General features: G+C 40.8%; 1 protein-coding gene across 1 annotated transcript in view; it reads left to right on the top strand.

Moving 5' to 3' along the window:
* Positions 1 to 18,822, top strand: part of AMPH (amphiphysin) — a 147,718-nt gene that overhangs the window by 44,998 nt on the left and 83,898 nt on the right. Inside the window, exons 4-5 of the mRNA XM_045286282.1 lie at positions 5,528 to 5,622; positions 11,868 to 11,963. Of these exons, the coding sequence (XP_045142217.1) occupies positions 5,528 to 5,622; positions 11,868 to 11,963 (191 nt within the window). The remainder of the gene's footprint in view (positions 1 to 5,527; positions 5,623 to 11,867; positions 11,964 to 18,822) is intronic.

Here is an 18,822-nt window from a genome sequence, read left to right as displayed (position 1 = left end):
TGCATGTCTATCCATTCCTCTGGGGAATCAATGTGTGTACCCATTCATCGGGGGAATCAATGTTAGAAAGTTTCATTTTCTGCCCATTGTGACTAAGCTGCACTGAACATTAGCATTCACACAGCTTTGTCTTTCTGCTTTCAATTGTTTGGGTATATGCCTAGAAGTGTAGTTTCTGGATTATATGATAATTCTATATTTACCTTTTTTGAGGTAGATCTTAGGCTCACATTGACCTTAGCAACAAATCTCTCATCAAACACCATTATGTACCCAGTCCTGCTCTAGGAACTAGGGATGCGGAACTAAGCAAGATATTGTACCTGTTTTCAGGGCACTCACTATGGCGACGGGGTGATAGTTAAAGAAACAAAAAGCCAGAGATGCATAGTAATACCCGTATTAAAAGAAGTATGTGTTTTGCCATAACAGAGGTCAGTCCCCTTATCCCCACCTCGGCTTCAGGAGGGTCAAGAGACAGGGTCAGGAATGGGCCTTCAAAGGAACTCACAGTGGCATGGGCCCAGGAAGGGGACACAGGTTGATAAGGTATGGCAGAGAAAGAGGTTGATGCTGGAAGCACATTATAGGTAGAAGAAGCAACATGTTCAAGGGGTCTGGAAGCAGGAGGAAGCATTTGGCTCTTTAGGGAACAAGAAGACAAGTGCGTTGCAAATAAGGAGTTAATCTGGCAGTAGTGCATATTAAATAGACATCATCGGTATAACGAATTGCTTTATGCATTATTTTAGGACATTTGGGTTTTATTCTGTCAATGGAGAGTCATCAACTTATTATCAAAAAGAGGGGAAACCATATCATCAGATCGACATTTTAAAAAATTAAGTTATTGTGGTTATGTGACCTTCAGACTAGATAAAACAACTACTGGCAAGAATGCCTATTAGAACCATCCAATTACTGCCAAAGAGTTGATCATGGCTCATGACCACCTTGTGTTTCAGAGTAGAACTGTTCTCCATAGGGCTTTCTATGGCTGATTTTTGTGAAGCACTTCATTGAATTTAACTTACCTAACACATCCTCTTGGAAGCCACTGTATGGAATGGACCTTTTTTGTTGTTGTTGTCGTTGAAAGCACCCTAACGAGACTAAGATAAGTGTATTACTGTGAGAATCTGTTTGCAGCCACCCACTGGTCACAGAGCATGTTTAAACAAGTTTCATTTGGAATAAACCCATGAAGGCATGAACTAGAACCGTAGCAGCAATATCTTGACTTACCCTTATATATTGGTAGAAATTTCAGTGTGGAAGGAAGAAGCCGGGATAGCCTCCAGGTGGCACTCCTGAGGAGTAGCAATGGAGGAGGAGCAGGCGGGGATAGGCAGGTTGTGCGTTTGCTTTGGAAGTGTGAAGTGGGAGGTACTTGTAGGCTATGGAAGTGGAGAGAACCAGTAGGAATTTAAAGCCAAGTGTCATTGGCTTGCGGGGTATTGGATGGCTGACATGGGGGTGATGATAAACACTCGAGATCTTTTCTCTAAACCCTAGGTTCCCCAATTTATTTGGCCTACTCCCTTTCCAGGAAAAAATAAAATCACCTTTCTGGCAATTACAAACACGTGTCCTATAGCCCATAATTGAGGATAAATTGCAGATATCTGCTTTTGCAGCTCCCTTGAATCTTCTTAGTGCTCACGTCAGGGAACCCCGTTCTCAGTGACCTGCACCTGTGGTTGAATTAGTATGGTAATTATGTGTGACAGCGGTGGTTCAGTGGTAGAATGATTGCTCTTCGTGTGGGAGACCTGGCTTCCACTCCTTGCCACTGAACCTCATGTGCGGCCACCACCCATGTTGGTGAGTGGCTCCATGTTGCTATGAGGGGGTTTCAGAGAAGCTTCTACACTAAGGTATCCTCGGAAGGACGGCCTGGTGATGTCATTCTGAAAGATCCATCCCTGACAGCCCTAGGGATCACAGTGATATGCTAGCTCTGCCATCGGTGTAGCTGGCTGGGCAGCATTTTGTTCCACTGTGTGCGTGGTGGCCATTTGTCAGGCCGGCAGCAATGCCCACCTCCATAGTTGCGTGGGATTTATGGTATGTAAGTAGTGTTGATGTGTAAGTATCATATGTAAGCATGGCATTTAAGTAATATTGTTTGCTGTTACTGCGCTACCTCACATTATGCCTATGTCCCCCTCTGTACTTGCTGCTGTGACTGACTTCATCCTTGAGACTCTAGAAAAAAGATGTCCTTTCTTGCTTTCCAATGACTGTCTTGTTAAACAGTCTCTTACACAAACAATAGGGAGCTGCATGATACTTACAAGATTTCAATCATACAGCTACAAACCTACATGATACTTTTAAGATTTCAGGTTTTTTTTAATAGTTTGAAAATAGTGGCTGCCGCTGTTATATTATATTGTAACTGGTATTATACTTTGAAGTAAAGCACATTCTCAAGCTGTTCTAAAAAATATAACTTGTGTAGCAGTTCAATCTATGTAACAATCTTAGAGGATAAAAAAATATAAGTTCACAATTTGGTTGCGAGATGAAATAGAGGATATTACAATAAATGTCTTAGCGGAAGTCCAAACATTTGAAGAGAAGGAAGTGGTTCATTCCACCCAACAGTAAAATAATAATTTTTCTATTATAAGATGCTGTTTTAGAAATCACTAATATTTTTTAAAAATGAGTGGATAGATAGGAGATAATAATGATATATATTTGATCAAGGATTCACAAGGGAGGGAGGGTGGGGAAAGGAGGGGAAAAAAGAGGAGCTGATACCAAGGGCTCAAATAGAAAGAAAATGTTTAGGAAATGTTGATGGCAACATATGTACAAGTGTGCTCAATAAAATTGAATAATGGATTGTTATAAGTTTTGAAAGAGGCCCGCAATGACATGATTAATAATTTTAAAAACAGTGGATAATAGGTATCATTAAATGCCAGAGGCAGAATTTAGTAGTCTACTTTTACGCTGCCAAATTACTTTGAATCTAACTTGGATTTTAGCTTGTCTTTTCCCCCTCAGAGTGCTGGGTGGGTGAAGCAGGTGTTTACATCATTTTGAGCTGTTTCTACTTTCACTGTATTCTAATTACTTGAGAATCTGCAGAGACTTCTGGAGTCATCACTGTTTTTTTTTCTTTCTTACTCCTTGTTAGAATCCCTCATGGTATAATGGGTTATACACAGGGCTGCTTTAATGTGACCAGATTTTAACATTGGTAAAGCGGGGCACCATTGACCGGAGGGAGGGTGGGGGGGGTTCTTGATTAAAAATTTGGTCTATATGGACCAAATAGACCATTTCCTAGCTTGTTGTGCATTCTTTCCAAAAAATCGGGACTTTAAAAAAACGCTGCGGGACGTTTTAAATCAGGACTGTCCCGCCAAAAGCGGGACGTCTGGTCACCTTATTCTAACTGCAAGGTCAGCAGTTTGAAACCACCAGCCTCTCCCCAGGAGACAGATGAGGTTTACTACTCCCATAAAGAGGTACAATCTCAAAACCCCCCAGGGGTAGTTCTACCCTGCCCTATAAGATCCCTATGAGTATGAATCAACTTACTGGTAATGAGTTTAGTGTTTGGGTTTTGGGACCTCTAGTTGTAGCCCTGAAAACACATTCAAACTATTCTTCAAAGACAAAATATCTATCTACAGCAGGAAAAGGAGATGAGGGGTGTTCTGTGCTTATAGAGTGACAAAGTATCTTGAAGTACCAAATTACATATTACCTTAGTACATCTGCTTCAAGGATATGCTTTATCACTTCAGCTATCTTTGCTTTTGCCCTTTTCGCTCACAAGCTTTTGATCTCTGAATGAAATCACAGTTCCTACTTATCATTCACTGATTACATGTTTGCAAATTTGCCTACTTGGTAAAATTAATTTCCAGCTCCAAATGAATACAAAATGTCATGACCATTTGTAGACATACAGTAAACCACCGCAACCTCCTGCAAATCGCATTGCCTCATGTGCAGGTTCCCGGCTGAGGCTGAGCCAGGTGACACCCTGCCTTCTCGCTTCAGCTCTCATGCTCTGAGCATGTGTCCTTTCCAGGATAAGTTTGGTGCCATTTTGGTGCTTTTGGTTTCACGGTTTGATTTCACGGTTTAAAATGGCCCTTAAGCATAGTGTACAAGTAGCGACTAGTACCCCGAGCAGGCTGTTATGTGCCCTACAGAGAAAATATGTGCCAGATAAGCTTTGTACAGGCATATGTTATAGTGCTGTTAGCCTCAAGTAGTATAGATTTATGTATTGATCAGGCGGCTCCTTAAGTGCTAGGATTGTAAGACTGCCTCTTGCAAACTTTGAATGTGTCCCTAGGAAACATTAGTTGCTAAAAGGACATCCTGTTTCTTAAGTTAGAAAGGCCGTGAAAAACAAAAACTTTCCAGGAGATGAATTGACCCACGTACCTACTCTGTCGCATTGATTTTGACTCGCAGACACCCGGGAACGCAGAGGAGAGCTGTCCACAGTTTCTGAGCTGTAAGTCTTTAAGGGCGCCGCCAGACTCATCTGTCTCTAACAGAGTGGCTTGTGGTTTCAAACTGCCAAGCTTGCAGTTAGCAGCCTGCCATTGAACCTGCAAGGGCTCCTGAATTGACCCAACAGCTACGATAATGGGCTTGACCACATCAAAGATCATGAAATTGGTGCAAGACTCGGCAAATTTAGTTCTGTTATATACAATAGCACATGAACTGGAACAGTTGATATGATATAAATGTGTCCAGAGTTTCACAGGTTCATGTCTCACTTTAGAGTTGACAGGGAAAGTCTGGGATGGGAAGGTGTTTTCTCATGGTTACCAGCTGAAGAGTGCATCTTAACCATGAGCTGTCTTATTACAATTTGGCACTTTTATGTTCACTATTTCTCCCCTTTTTGAAAGGAGAATTGGGGCTAAAAAGACTTGATGATACTTTTTTATATTACCGTGTTATACTCAGAAACTATAATTTCTCTACTATCACTAAACACATTCTGTGGTAAGCGTTTTTTATCGAAAGTTCTGATCCACATGCTTAATGAACTTTAACTATTCTGGGATTTCCAACTTAAAATTGTATTCATAGCTTTTAAGACTACTGGGAAAAGAAAATCATTTTCACTGTTGTCTTGAAATGTGTTTAAAAGCACTTAGGCCCCTTCAAAAGTTTATGCTTGAAACCCCGATTGATTTTGGTTCTACCTGCGTCTAAAATTTTTTACTCATATTTAAAATCAGGGTTAATCTTATCATAATTTTATGGTTTGATGCCACTTAGCAAGTGATCACATACAGAGCATAACCCATCATTATGAGTTTTTATTGCTTTCAGAAAGGAATGTGTGACAAATTTTTCTCAGACACACTGTCTCATGTAAATAACAAAATGCACAACATGGTCAGAAGATCCTTGGAGACTGTCGGGGAAAGATGTGATGATAAAGACTTTGCCTTCATCTGATTTTACTGATTTCTCCTGATTTTTCTCTCACTTCCCAATATAACCAGATATTTTTCTTATCCAATGCCAGGCATGCAGGAGGCCTCAATGAAGCTCACTGAATCCCTCCATGAAGTCTATGAACCTGATTGGTATGGGCGAGAAGATGTGAAAATGGTTGGTGAGGTAAGAGTTGGGGTCCCAGCCTTCAAGAGCCCTGGAAGACTCCCTGGAGGTGCTAGCAACACTTGCTTATAGAGTAGATCTTCTGTCCCTCCTCTGTCCCAGCCTGGCTGTAATCCTCAGTGCAGATCGTGTGCTCAGAAGGCACCATGCAATTTTGCTCTCTGGATCCTTCCAAGCTCAAAGTGAGACATGAAGATGATTATGAAACAAGTTAGGTAGAAAGCTATGAGTGAGACTTCTTTTTTCCTCAAATATCAATAGCATTTTTCTGCCCCCTACTACATGTCTTAGCAGCCCATTTGTAGTAGAAGAGTGGGGTACTCACCCACCCCTTTCCCTAAAGTTCCCTATCCACTAACCAGTTGCTGCAGAATTGACTCTGGCTCATGGTAGCCTAATATGTTAGAGTAGAAACTATACTCTGATGCAGGTGGATTTTTCAGAAGTAGATTGACAGGCCTGTCTTTAAGGCACTACTAGGTGGATTTGAAACTCCATCCTTGGAGTTAGCAGCCAAATGTCTTAACTATTTACTCCGCTCTTCTCCTTCCCTGAAGGTAGAGGCAGGAGCTACAAAGAGCATTGTCACTTCCACTTTAACACTGGTCTACAGTGCCTGAGGGCAAATGTAAGGGGGTCTGCTGAAAAGAGATCTCATTTCAATTATGGTTATGGTTATGAAGGATGGAAATAACCTGGTTATCAGACAGAGAGGATTGGAGAGATGATTCTAGTAGATTAAAATGATAAATCTGACTTGAATGGTTAAAACCATGTCATTTGATCTCCATTTTGATACATTTTGTGTTTGATTTGGTTTTCAGTATTCTCTGGGGTGGTTTTTTTGTTTACCCTGGATTTATCTGTGGTGTATTTTTATCATGTTTTGGTAGCCTTCTTGACTTTCTGTTATATATTTTTCCATTTTTCAATATATGAAACTCAGGATGGGTGAATCTATAGACAATAACTAGAATAAGGGTTACTGGGGATATTGCTGGCAGGGGTAAGGGGGGTGCATTACTGATATCAAGGAGCCCAAGAAAGAAGAAAATGTTTTGAAACTGAATGTGAAAGCAATTGTACAACACTGCTTGATATGACTGAACTATGGAATGGTGTGCAGTGTGGATTAACTCCTAATAAAGTGGTTAAAAAAGAGAGAGAGATGTCATTTCAGTAAGGCCTTGACCTTAGGCATGTCTTAACACCTGAAATCAACTCACCAAGGGACTTTCGGGTGGTAAGGGTGAGAAAAAAGGTATTGCTGTTTCGTGTAAGCCAAAATGTACAGAAACCAAGAAGAGTAACTCTGTGTGGTGTTAGACAGCTTCTTTTCTTTAGCTTTAGTTTCCTCACCAACAAAATGAAAAAACTATCCCTACTCACTCACTCACTGCCATAGATTTGATTCTGGCTTACAGCTACCCTACAGGACAGGGTGGAACTGCCTCTGCAGGTTTCCGAGCCTGTCGTGTCTGACAGGCATAGGCAGCCTTGTCTTTCTCCGGAAGAGCATCTGGTGGTTTTGAACTGAAGATCTTTGGGTTAGCAGCTCAACACATCACTTCCGTGCCACCAGGATTACCTACTAGTAACACATTGAAGCCTTTGTACCGATCGATCTAGTTAGTACTCAATATACATTTTTACTAATGAAACAAGTGTCAACCAGGGATTCTCAGACATCCTAGTGCTTTGTTAGGCCAAAGAGGACTTGTGTGTCTGTCCTTCAATCCAAGTGAGTTCATGGCAGCTGATTTAGATGGAGCACTCCCAAAATCGGTGTTGGAAGGGGAAGGCCTGATGTGGGATGAAAGGAACCTCTACAGCCATTAGAAAGACGAAAATACTGACTCCCCAACATTGATCTTCAAGATCTTGATATGACTGAGATAAAAAGAGATTTGTTCATGAGGAGAGTTCAATTGGCCCTATTACATTCTTCAAAATATTTCAGGGTATGCATTTGGCAAAATCAGCCTTCAAGAATCATTTCAAATACAATCGTTACATAATTATATCTTTTCTCATTTCTTCAATAAAAGTACGGTTTCAACATCATATTGCTAAATGCTTAACTTTTTCTTTAAACTTCTGGTTAATAGTGTATCATTTTATAAAATTCATTACTGAAAGAGGAACATTGCTATAAAGAACATAAACTATTTTCCGAAGACAATGTTGTATTCTATGTGTTGCAAATGCTATTATTGATGTTTATTTCTTAAGTAAACAATTATCTCTCTCATCTTGGTACTTGCAGTGGTAGGAGTTGGGGATCCTTAATTGCTGGTTCAAATAGGAACTTTTCTGATTAGGAAGGGATTGAATATTGAATGATCAGAAGCTCTGCTTACAATGGATGATTTGCCTTTTGAACAGAAGATTCCTAATTTTTGTTTGCATCAAATTCTGGAATTGGGATCTATAGCATATAAAATGTTTTTGAAATGTGGAAAAGGCATGAAAGCACCCTCCTCCCCCTATGCCTCTTTCCCCCAAAAAAGATTTAAGCAAGTTAAAAATGTATCCTTCACATAAAGGAATTTGGAGATCAGGAGCCCAAGTAAATCATGGTGGACCTAAAAGCATCGGGGACCCATCTTTGTCATCTTTCTTCTCCAGATCCAAGATGATTCTTTGAGGTCTGGCCATCAGCCCCCATTCTCTTCCAAGTAGCAAGAAGGAAGAGGAAAAATGCTTCATTAAAAAAAAGAATGCTTCATATACACCTCATTGGTCATTGTCACACGGCTACACTTGGCTGCAAGAGAAGCTAGGAAACCCGGTCTTTCTCTTAGATGGTCATGTACTCAGCTAAAATTGGTGCTTTTGTTCTTCATGAAAGTAGCTCTGGTGGCACAGTGGTTAGGCACTTGGTTACTTACCAAAAGATTGCTGGTTCGCATCCCCTGGCTGCTCTGTGGGAGAAAGTTGCAGCACTCTGCTTCTGCAGGGATTCCAGCCGTGGGAACCGTTTGGGGCGTTTTACAGCCACGAGGCTGTTCCCCTTTGTCCTTCCAGTGTCACTATGAGATGGAATTCACTTACAGGCAATAAGTTTGATTTTCAGTGTATTGTTAGGGAGAGGAAAGGGTAGGTACTGGGGAAGCAAGAAGCAGCATCTTCTACAAGTTCTCAAACTTTATAGAAGGAAAAATAAAAGGCGATGACATTTCTTGAGCACCTGCTATGTGTCTAGAATGCTGCAAAGTACTTGATGTTATCAAGCTATTCAGTTGGGAAAATTAAACTGCCCCAGAGAGACTAAGTTATCCTACGTTCCGCATTGAGAAGTGAACCCTGGTGTGGGGAGGCAGGCTTGTCTAACAGACAGATCATGGTCTTGGAACTCAAGTGGGCTGAGCTGATTTTGAATCTGTTATTGATCAGTTATGTGACCTCGGGTAGAATATACATCTCTAGCTGCAAGGTCCTTTTTTGTAAAGTGCTAATAATAAGACTAGCAGTACAGAGACAGGGTGATGCCAGAGGTTCAGGCCAGATTCAGAAGAGGGCATGGAGCAAGAGGTATGTATCAGTCCTGCTGTCAGATGGATCCTGGCTCCAAGTAGAAAATACCAAAAGGATATTTATTTGTGTTTTATTGACTAGGCAAAGGCATTCAACAGGGTGGGCCTTAATAAACTATGGATAACCTGAGAGGAAGGGGAACTCCAGAACACCTCATTATGTTTGTACGCAAATTGTACGTGGATCAAGAGGCAGTTGTGTGAACAGAACAAGGAAATAATGCATGGTTTAAAATCAGGAAAGGTGCGTGTCAGGACTGTATCCTTTCACTGTACAATTTCAATCTGAATGCTGAAAAATAATCAAAGAAGTTGTCATTTAGGAAAAAGAATATGGCATCAGGATTAGAGGAAGGCTGATTAACAACCAGCGCTATGTAGATGACACACCTTGCTTGCTGAAAGTGAGGAGAACTTGAAGCAGTTGCTGATGAAGATCAAGGATTACAGGCCTTCGGTATGGATTGAGATTCAATGTAAAGAAGACCAAAATCGTCACAAGAAGACCAATAGGTTACATCATGATAATTGGAGAAAAGGTTGAAATTGTCAAGCACTTTGTCTTGCTTGGATTCACAATCAATGCTCATGGAAGCAGCAGTCAACAGATCCAAAGACGAGTTGCATGAGATAAATCTGCTGCACAAGATCTTTTTAGAGTATTGATAAACATGGCTGTCACTTTGAGGACTGAGGTGTGCTTGACCCAAGCCATGGTATTTTCCCTGGCCTCATCTGCATGTGGAAGTTGCACAGGGAATAAGGAAGACCTTAGAAGAATCGATGCATTTGAATTGTGATGCTGGGGCAGAACATTGAAAATATCATACACTGCTAAAAGAACAAACAAATCTGTCTTGGAAGGAGCATGCCCAGAGTGCTCCTTAGAGTCAAAGATGGCAAGAATTCCTCTTAGATGCTTTGGGCATGTTTTCAGGCGAGACCAACGAGTCCCTGGAGAAGGACATTTTGCCTGGTATAAGTAGAAGGTCCTTCATGAGGTTGATGACACCATGGCTGCAGCAGTTGTCTCAGGCATGGGACATTTGCAAGGATGGTCCAGGCCGATGCAGGGTTTTGTTCTGTTGTGAATAAGGTCAGTATGGTTTGGAACAGACTAGATGGCACCTAACAACAACAACAATAAGAAGACTAGTCTGTATTGGGAGTCCTTTGTGGTACAAATGTTTAACATTCTTGTCTATTAACTGAAAGGGTTATGGCTTAAGTCAACCAAGAGGTGCCTTGGGAGAAATGCCTGTTGGTTCACGTTTAAAAGACCTGGCATTGAAAGCACCGTAGAGCACAGTTCCACGCTGACGCACATTGAATTTCCGTGAGTCAGAATCACCTTGATAGGCATCAGTTTGGATGTTTTATTTTAGTGGTGAGAATTGAATGATAAGGTGAGAGGAATGCATATATGCCACCTGTAAGTGTTTAACCCAATATCTTGACATAGTGATAGTAATGATGAAAACATTTAATTTTTTATATGTATATCATAATTCATACTTCACAAAAGATGCTAGGGCCCTTCCCAACATGACTATATAGTTTCTGCGCTCCTTGTGGAGACTTCTGCAAAGATTTTTTTACTGGTTTGTGTCTAGGTTGGTGAGTTAGTTAATTGTGTCAGCCTGGCCGATAATCACATGTGGGGCTGGTTGAAAGGCGGAGGGATAAATGGGTGGTGAAGCCTCGCCTTTCTAGTTCTCGGGTCTCTTGTTGTGTGATGGTTGCACCGGGTGCAGCTGCCTTAGCAGTTCCCTGCTTCAGCTTGCAAGATTGACTTCCTACAAGACATCCCCAAGGAGAAGCTACATGGACCTATCCCGATGCAGCCCTGGGTGCTGGAGCAGCCGTGTGGAGACCCCTGCTAGTGCTGAGATGCTTGTTCGTTCGCTGACTCAGCTTTCCTCCTGCAGTCGGCATCATTGCCTCTGTTTTGTGAGGTGGAGGACTTTGTGGACTGGTGTTGGGTTAATGGGTTAATGTTGGACTTGTGGGCTTGGGCAACATTGGGTTGGGATGTTTTCGTGATGCACCTTTTCTTTACATAAAACTCTCTTATACATGAGTCGCTGTGGATTTGTTTCTCCAAAGTACCTAGACTAATACAGTTGGTTTCCAATCTCATGGACTATTTCAGAAGCAAGGTATCTCAGTCGAATACGTTACAGTTGCTTAGCTCCAAAGTTCGTCTGTGGAAGACCCCTAGCAAGAAGAATTGACACAGTGGCTGCCACTTGGGCTGCAGCCCAACAGTACTTGTGAGGATGTGCTTTACCTTGTTGTCCATAAGGTTGCTGTGAGTTGGAACCAACCCAACAGCATTGACCAACCACACGGTGCTGTTTTTTTTCAGGATCCAGTGTTGCACTCTACATATGCCAAATGATATTTTTGAAGTTTATTCTTTAAATAATTAGTATCTTATTTATTCTTCAGTAATTCAGAACCTGAGATGCATTTTTTTCCTTAATGAGCTGAACATTCTGGTGAGCGATATTGTAAATTAGAGCAGGTAGATAAATTACTTTGAAATATTATGTTATTTCTTAATAACCCACAATATTACTAATAGGCAATGCCTGGGGAAGCAATGGTTATTGGATTTTATGATTTCAGATTATTTTTAGAAGTTGGGGTGAAAGTATCCAATTAAAATAATTCAACAGTTATCTCTGTATTTCTCTTTTCCTTTAGAAATGTGATGTTCTGTGGGAAGACTTCCATCAAAAACTAGTGGATGGTTCCTTGCTGACACTGGATACTTATCTGGGCCAATTTCCTGACATAAAGGTATTTTCCTCTGTGTCTCTAAAGGGAAGAATTAAATGACTCCATATAGTTATTGAAACATGAGGGAGAATAAGGCAAATTAAATGTGGTCAAACTGACTTGAAAGCCAGTTGTCAGTTTTTCATTTGTTTAAGCATGGGACTTTTATTCTGTCCCTATCAACCGGAATTGAAATCTAACTTCAGTAATCTCATTTTCTCCTCTAGTGCACTGCTTCAACTTTATTTCTCTGTGAAAACCTTTTAAGCTTATAGATATGAAATTATAAATCAGAGGTGCCAAAGAAGGTTCCAGTCTTCTTTTCATTATCTAGCATTTGACAAAAATTTCCATTCGACCGTACAATAGTCACAAAGAAAGAGATTTTCATCACAAACTGTTCTTTCCTTGAAAACTCTTTACGTTGCATGTGTTCATAGTGCACCTGGGTATTTTTTCCTTCCTTTGAATTTTCAGGTATAATTTATACTGCTAAAAATATGAGTAGCTCAAAAACATTTGCATCTGCATCTAAAAATATCTTACCTAGAACATTTATCTTAGTTGATACTCAGATGCATTGTAAAAGTAAGCAACTTGAAATCAATGAAGGTTGAATACAGAGGATTTGGAATTAATTTTAGATGCAAAGGAGGTTTCAAACCCAAACTTTGGGTTATATAAGAAGGCTTCAAAATATTTGTGTAAAGAGGAAATTAAAAGGAATTTTTCCATGAATGTTTTGAGTCTTCCTGTATAGAGCTAATGAGTAACATAACTGATCTGCCCGGGTTATTTTCCTTGCTCAATTTGGAGTGCCTGTCCTGGACAATGTAAAAGGAAAATGTAGACCAGAAGTCAAGATCATGAAAAGAATGAACTTAATGGGTGAAAACCTTGAGACTATGGCCCTTACCAAACCCAACTCAACCCAACCCAACCCAATGCAACCCAATCAAACCCATAGAGTCCATTTCATTGTGTATGCGTCCTGTAGGTCAAAGGAGAACTGCACCACACATTATTCTGATAACTGTAAATCTTTCTCCTTTGGAGTAGTTGGAAGGTTTGAACTACCAACATGGTGATTAGCAGCCCAATGCTCAGCCCACTTTGCCACGATAGCTCCTCTGTTGCCCTTAGAGGCCCTTCCAACCGGAGCAGAACCCACACCCAAAGATCATCAATTATCTAAATAATAGGCAGGCCCACAGGACTATATGAGTGAGGAGCCTCAGAGGAGCTTGTTTCTCAGGATGGTCAACCATAGGAGCTAAAATGGGGCCCTTGGGCATGTGCCCCAAAACGGTGCTCAGAAGACAGGAAGGGGCAGGAAAGAAGGACAAATCAAAACTGGGAGCCTAGAGAGGAAGTGGAAAGAGTGCTGTTACATTGAGACTGTTGTACTCAATGTCACAAGACAAAACGTGGTTAAATGGTTGAGTGGGAAACATTTTGCCCTATAAACTTTCACCTGAACCACAATAATTTTTTTTTTAAAGGTGGTAATAGTGGCTTGTGTTTGAAACTATCAATACCATATATGCTCGTGCATAAGCCATTTTTCAGCAGATTTTAAAATCTAGTTTTTGTAGTAAAATCAGGTGCCTTGGCTGATATTCGGGTTGGCTTATACTCAAGTGTATATGGTAAGTCATAACCCCTCAACAGACTTTTGTGCTTATTGTCCTCTGATGTGCAATTTCATCTTTACCTGACCTTCTTTGTAGCCCTTTCCAAAGACCAGAAAAGGGCTTGAAGCAATGTGTCATGGCCTTGGCTGTGAAACATAGTGAGATTTGTTGGCCAAAAAGCACTCCTATGAAGGACTTTAGTCATTTCTTGGGCCACACAAAATGCTTAATGCTTGCTAGCCAACATACAAAGTTTGTCTGTGGATACAAGGGCCACTAGAGTGCATCCGACTAGCCCTGTTGGGAAAATGTCCTGAGCAACCAACCCACGGAATGGATTCTCAATCATGGTATCATCATAGGAAGTGTGATGCTGCCTTGAGCTATTGGGTAACTGTATCCTAGTTCAGAAAGCATAGATCAAGTTTTTTAAATGTACTTATTTTTGCTTTTAATTCTGACAATTACAAAAATTAAGTGAAAATTTGGTAACCCTGTGAGGTTTCATAGATCTACCCACTGGAAAAGTGTTCTGATATTTAGAATACTTACTTCAGATGTTTTCTGGGAAGGCGTATCATTTGAGGAGAAAATAGACTCAGAGTCACTGTAATAGTTTAACAAAACAAACAAACAAACAAAAGGTACTGAGTCAATCCCAACTCATTGTGACCCCATGTGTTACTGCACACGTGCATTCCATTTAGCTGACCAGGAGAAGTAGATCTCCATATCAGATGTCAGCGAGTTGTTTAATGCACGGTGAATTAATAGCTTTAAATGATCAATTAGAAATAAATGAAAAGGATAAACGGGAAAATAATACCTTCTTAGATAAAACTCCAAAGCAGCTTTCCTAATTTATCTCACGATCTAAATGTGTGTGTGTGTGTATGATACATCCACTGAGAATAAGATTCAGCTAAGTAAACACGGACTGTGATTGCCAGTGAGAGGAAGCCATTTAACATGTTGAGTTGCAGGAACAAAAACAGCAACATCAACAAAATGTGAAGGATTTGGCCTGATGCTCCCCAGCATCAGTTGGCCTGTTGCTCCCCAGAGATAATTTTCTAGAGCGAATTGTCCACAGTCTCAAGGATCACTGGATTTTGGAATATAAACACACAGAAGTATCTATGTTGAAACAGTACAACAAAATTATGGTAGATTTTATTACATAATCTTTTCAGATTGGCCTGATCAGAAAGATAAAAATCTCATTAGAATATCTTTTAAGCAAAATTTTCCCGTGTCTATAGTAATTTCCTATACTGCCATAACAAACTACCATAAACTGGGTGGCATAGTGGTTACTTATTGAGCTGCAAGCCTCAAGGTCAGCTGTTCAAAACCACAAGCTGCTCCTCTAGAGAAAGAGAAGGCTTTTGACCCCAGTCGAGATACAGTTTCAGAAACCCCTACTCTATCACTAGGGGGTCACTGTGAGTCAGAATTGACCTTGACGGTGAGTCTGGTTTCCTGATTTGGGTGACTTATAAGAAAGGAAACTAATTGTCCCATAGTTCCGCAGGCTGGTAGTATGAAGTCCGGTGCTGGCGGGTGGTTTTCTCTTTAAAGCTTTAGGGGAAGAATGTACTTGTCTCTCCGTAGCCCCAGACACTTCCTTGGGTTGTAGATGCCTCTTCACAGGACTGCCATCCCTCTGTGTCTGTCTCAGTGTCTCTTCTCTTCGATAGTGACACCAGTCATACAGAAATAGGACTCGCCATACTCCACTAGTGCCTCATATTAACGGGTAATACTGTTGAAAACTCTATTTGTAAGCAAGGTCACATTTACAGGTACCAAAGATTAGAAATTCAACATAAATTCTGGTGATAGGGGACCCAATTCACTCCCAAACTGGGTCTCTGCTTGCGATGACTCACAAAGATAATTTCCAATTACCAAACCAAATGTATACTAGAAATTTAGGAATGATATTATTGACATCTCTTTTTCTGTATACTTGGAAGATAAATACATCTTGAAGTTTTATGTGTGTCAAAGAGAGAGTAGACCTGTCTCTCTCTCATTCTCATTCAGAAAAGCCAAATCTACTCAGAAATTAACCAACCAGACAGTCAGAAAATGGTGCAGTGCCACGAGAAAAACAGTCGGAGAAAGTTTGGTGGTTGTGGTTAGGGACCACTGAGTCTGTTCTGACCCTTAGCTGCTCTGTGCCCAGCAGGATGAAGTCCTTCCAGGTCATGCACCCTCTTCATGATCATTCCTCTGCTTGAGCCCGTTGTTGCAGCCACTATGCCAGTCCGTTGTTGAGGCCCTTCCTCTTTCTTGTTACCTGTCGACTGCAACACAACGTGATGTCCTTTTCCAGGGACTGATCCCTCCCAACAATATGTACAATGAATGTATGTGCAATGAAGGTTTGCCATCCTTACCTTGAAGGAGCAGTTTAGCCAGACTTACTCCAAGACATATTTGTTTGTCCTTTTAGCAGTCCATGGTACTTTCAGGATTTTTTTCCAATTCAAATACATCAATTCTTCTTCAGTCTTCCTTAATCTATGTCCAACTTTCTCATGCATACGAGGCAACGGAAAATAGCATGGCTTGGGTCAGGATCACCTTAATCCTCATTGGGCAGCCGTTTTACTTAATGCAAGGTGTCTTTTGATCTCTTAATTTATGGTTCCTTGAGCACTGCTTGTAGATCCAAGCAAGATTAAATCCAAGCAACTCCTCCGCAGATACCTTTCCAGTCTTCTCTAACCAGAGGGCCCCATCTTCTGTCACTATCTCTCCTTTTTTTAAATTGAACTATATTGTATTTTTAAAAATCATTTTATTGGCGGCTCTTACAGCTCTTATAATAAATCGTGTCAAACATATTTGTACATATGTTGCCGTCATCATTTTCTAAACGTGTACTTCCTATTTGGTATCACCTCCTCTTTTTTCCCTCTCCCCTCCTCCCACCCTCATGACCCCTTGATAACACAATATTCCTATGGTTCTTTGAGGCTTCCTCACCACCCCCACCACCACCACCACCATCATCCGCTATCATGACCCCAGTCCTGCCTTTCAGTTCTCCGTAGACTGGAGCACGTACACTGGTACAGATAAGAGCTCTTGACACATGGAATTCAGGAACAGAACTGGGAGTAGAGATGTCAGGGGGGTGAGGAGGGAAAGAAGGGGGAACTGATCTCATTGACCTTATGCACAACCCCTTTCACAAAGGGGGGTGAACAACAACAGAAACGTCAGTGAAGGGAGACAACCGTTGGTGTAAGACATGTCCCTGGCTCCAACAGTTATCTGCTTCCATTCACTAGGCCTTCAGTAGTGGACAGTGTTTCAAAGCGCTGCATACAGTTGTCAGTGGCTGCTTGCTCAGAAGTGGGGAGCCAAGGCCTTCTTCATTGTCTGTTCTTGGTCTGGAAGCTCCACTGAAACCTGCTCACTTTGGGTGCCCTTGCTGACATTTGACATACCCGTAACATGGTTCCCAGCAGCACAGCAGCACACAGGTCGCTACATAATTGCCAGGGAGACAATTTGGAAAGTAGGATGTATCACTGGCTTTAGAACTTGAAGGATTTTTCTTCTTTGTAAATGGACTTAAGTTATTCTGTATGCCTTTTCTCAGTGGGTTGAAGTAAGAAGTAGGTAACGGCTCCATTTCCTCAAAAGATTAGAGTGGAGTGATTCTATAATAAATGTGTTATTGGTGGAAATGAGGCTTTTGATGAAAAGTAATGAGAATTTTTAAAGCATGGAACATGGTTGACTTACTTGACTCTTGTCATCATCAACAGGGCATGTGTGTTTAAAACCTTAAGTAAATTTCCAAATATTTACCCCAACCCATTGATTAGGGTAAGGAAGTACCATTCATGAGGGGATGGTGTTTAAGTTAGCCTGCTGTGATTGGCAGGGCACCCTGTGACATGGTTCCTATTATGTAACACTGACATAATCGTGTAAAATCAGTGTTATCATAAGAGCCAGCTTGTCGCCAGCCCAAGCAGGCTTACAGCTGTGAGCAGTTATTGTGAAAATACAGTTTAGATTCTAGCTGAGCTCCACGCATGAGCAGCTAAGCATGTCTTTATTGTAGTGTATCAAAATGAATTTGAAAGTGGGATTTTTATCAGAATTTAAAGAGAAAATAGAATAGCTCATTATTATTTTCCTGTAGAAGACAGTGGGAAATCTCAATGAGTTTTAATTAAATTCATTATATTACAATTAAACTTACCATTGGACAGTTAAATAAAAAAATGTATCACCTTCAATAAAAAAGGCTAAAGTGTATTAACTCTACCTGACTTAGATTTGATTCTTTTTCCAAGTTTACCAAGTATCAGACAGGTAAGGGGAGAAGACTGATGTGTTTCCTAGCATCTGTGTATCAAAATGAATGATGGTTTTTATGATAGTTACTTCCACCATGGTAAGTTGTACTCTGTAATTGACTTGTCAGTTACACAAGGAAATGAATCACCTTCTTTATTTCATTTCTTCTTTGAAAGGATGCACATTAGCAGGTCCTGGATAGAGTAGGAGAGAAGTGTAGGACAAAAACTTGCCTCTCTGCCCCTTAGTCACCCTTGAGACCTACAACGGAACTCACACCACGTGACTCAGTTTTCAACCAAGAAATAAGACAGGTCAGTAAGGGGAACAGCGCTCGTGGAGCATGCGCACTTCAGAACAGTCCATCATTTGAGATCACAGGGGCAGCATTTACCCAAAGGCAGAGCGCAGAAGTGTTAGGAAGGGAGGAATGGAACCCAGAAGCACAGGGAGAAAGAATGCTATATTGAGGCGGGGGTGGATTCTAATAGATATGATGAAACAAAATGCACAGGAATTATTGAATGTTGTGAAACTGATGATATACTCTTTGTAATGCTTCAGCCAATGTGAAATAAAAAAAGTTAAAGAAAATTACCCAGTGCACTCACTTACCTTATTTCCAAATTAGGCAACTGCTGAATTTTGACTCCTTTCAAAAATCAAAGCCATCTTCAAAGAATGGAAATTTACAACTTCAAATATATTACGGGAGTGTTTCTCCCCAAAACCTCAGGACAGAAGAAACGTTTTAGGGTTCTGTCCTCAGTATATCATAGTCCCCCGAGAGCACTGCTCCAAGGAGCAATGCTCCTTTGGAGGTAACCTTTTAGATAGCTGTTAAAAATCATTAGCTTTGACATTTAATAATTCATATACATTATTATAACACACCCCTGCCTAGTAGTACTTGATAG

Source organism: Echinops telfairi, unplaced genomic scaffold (assembly GCF_000313985.2).
Source record: "Echinops telfairi isolate 266 unplaced genomic scaffold, ASM31398v2 ScPeMD7_7;HRSCAF=31, whole genome shotgun sequence".
Taxonomy (NCBI): domain Eukaryota; kingdom Metazoa; phylum Chordata; class Mammalia; order Afrosoricida; family Tenrecidae; genus Echinops; species Echinops telfairi.
Note: the sequence above shows the minus strand (reverse complement) of the source record. Positions and strands in the feature narration are given on the sequence as shown.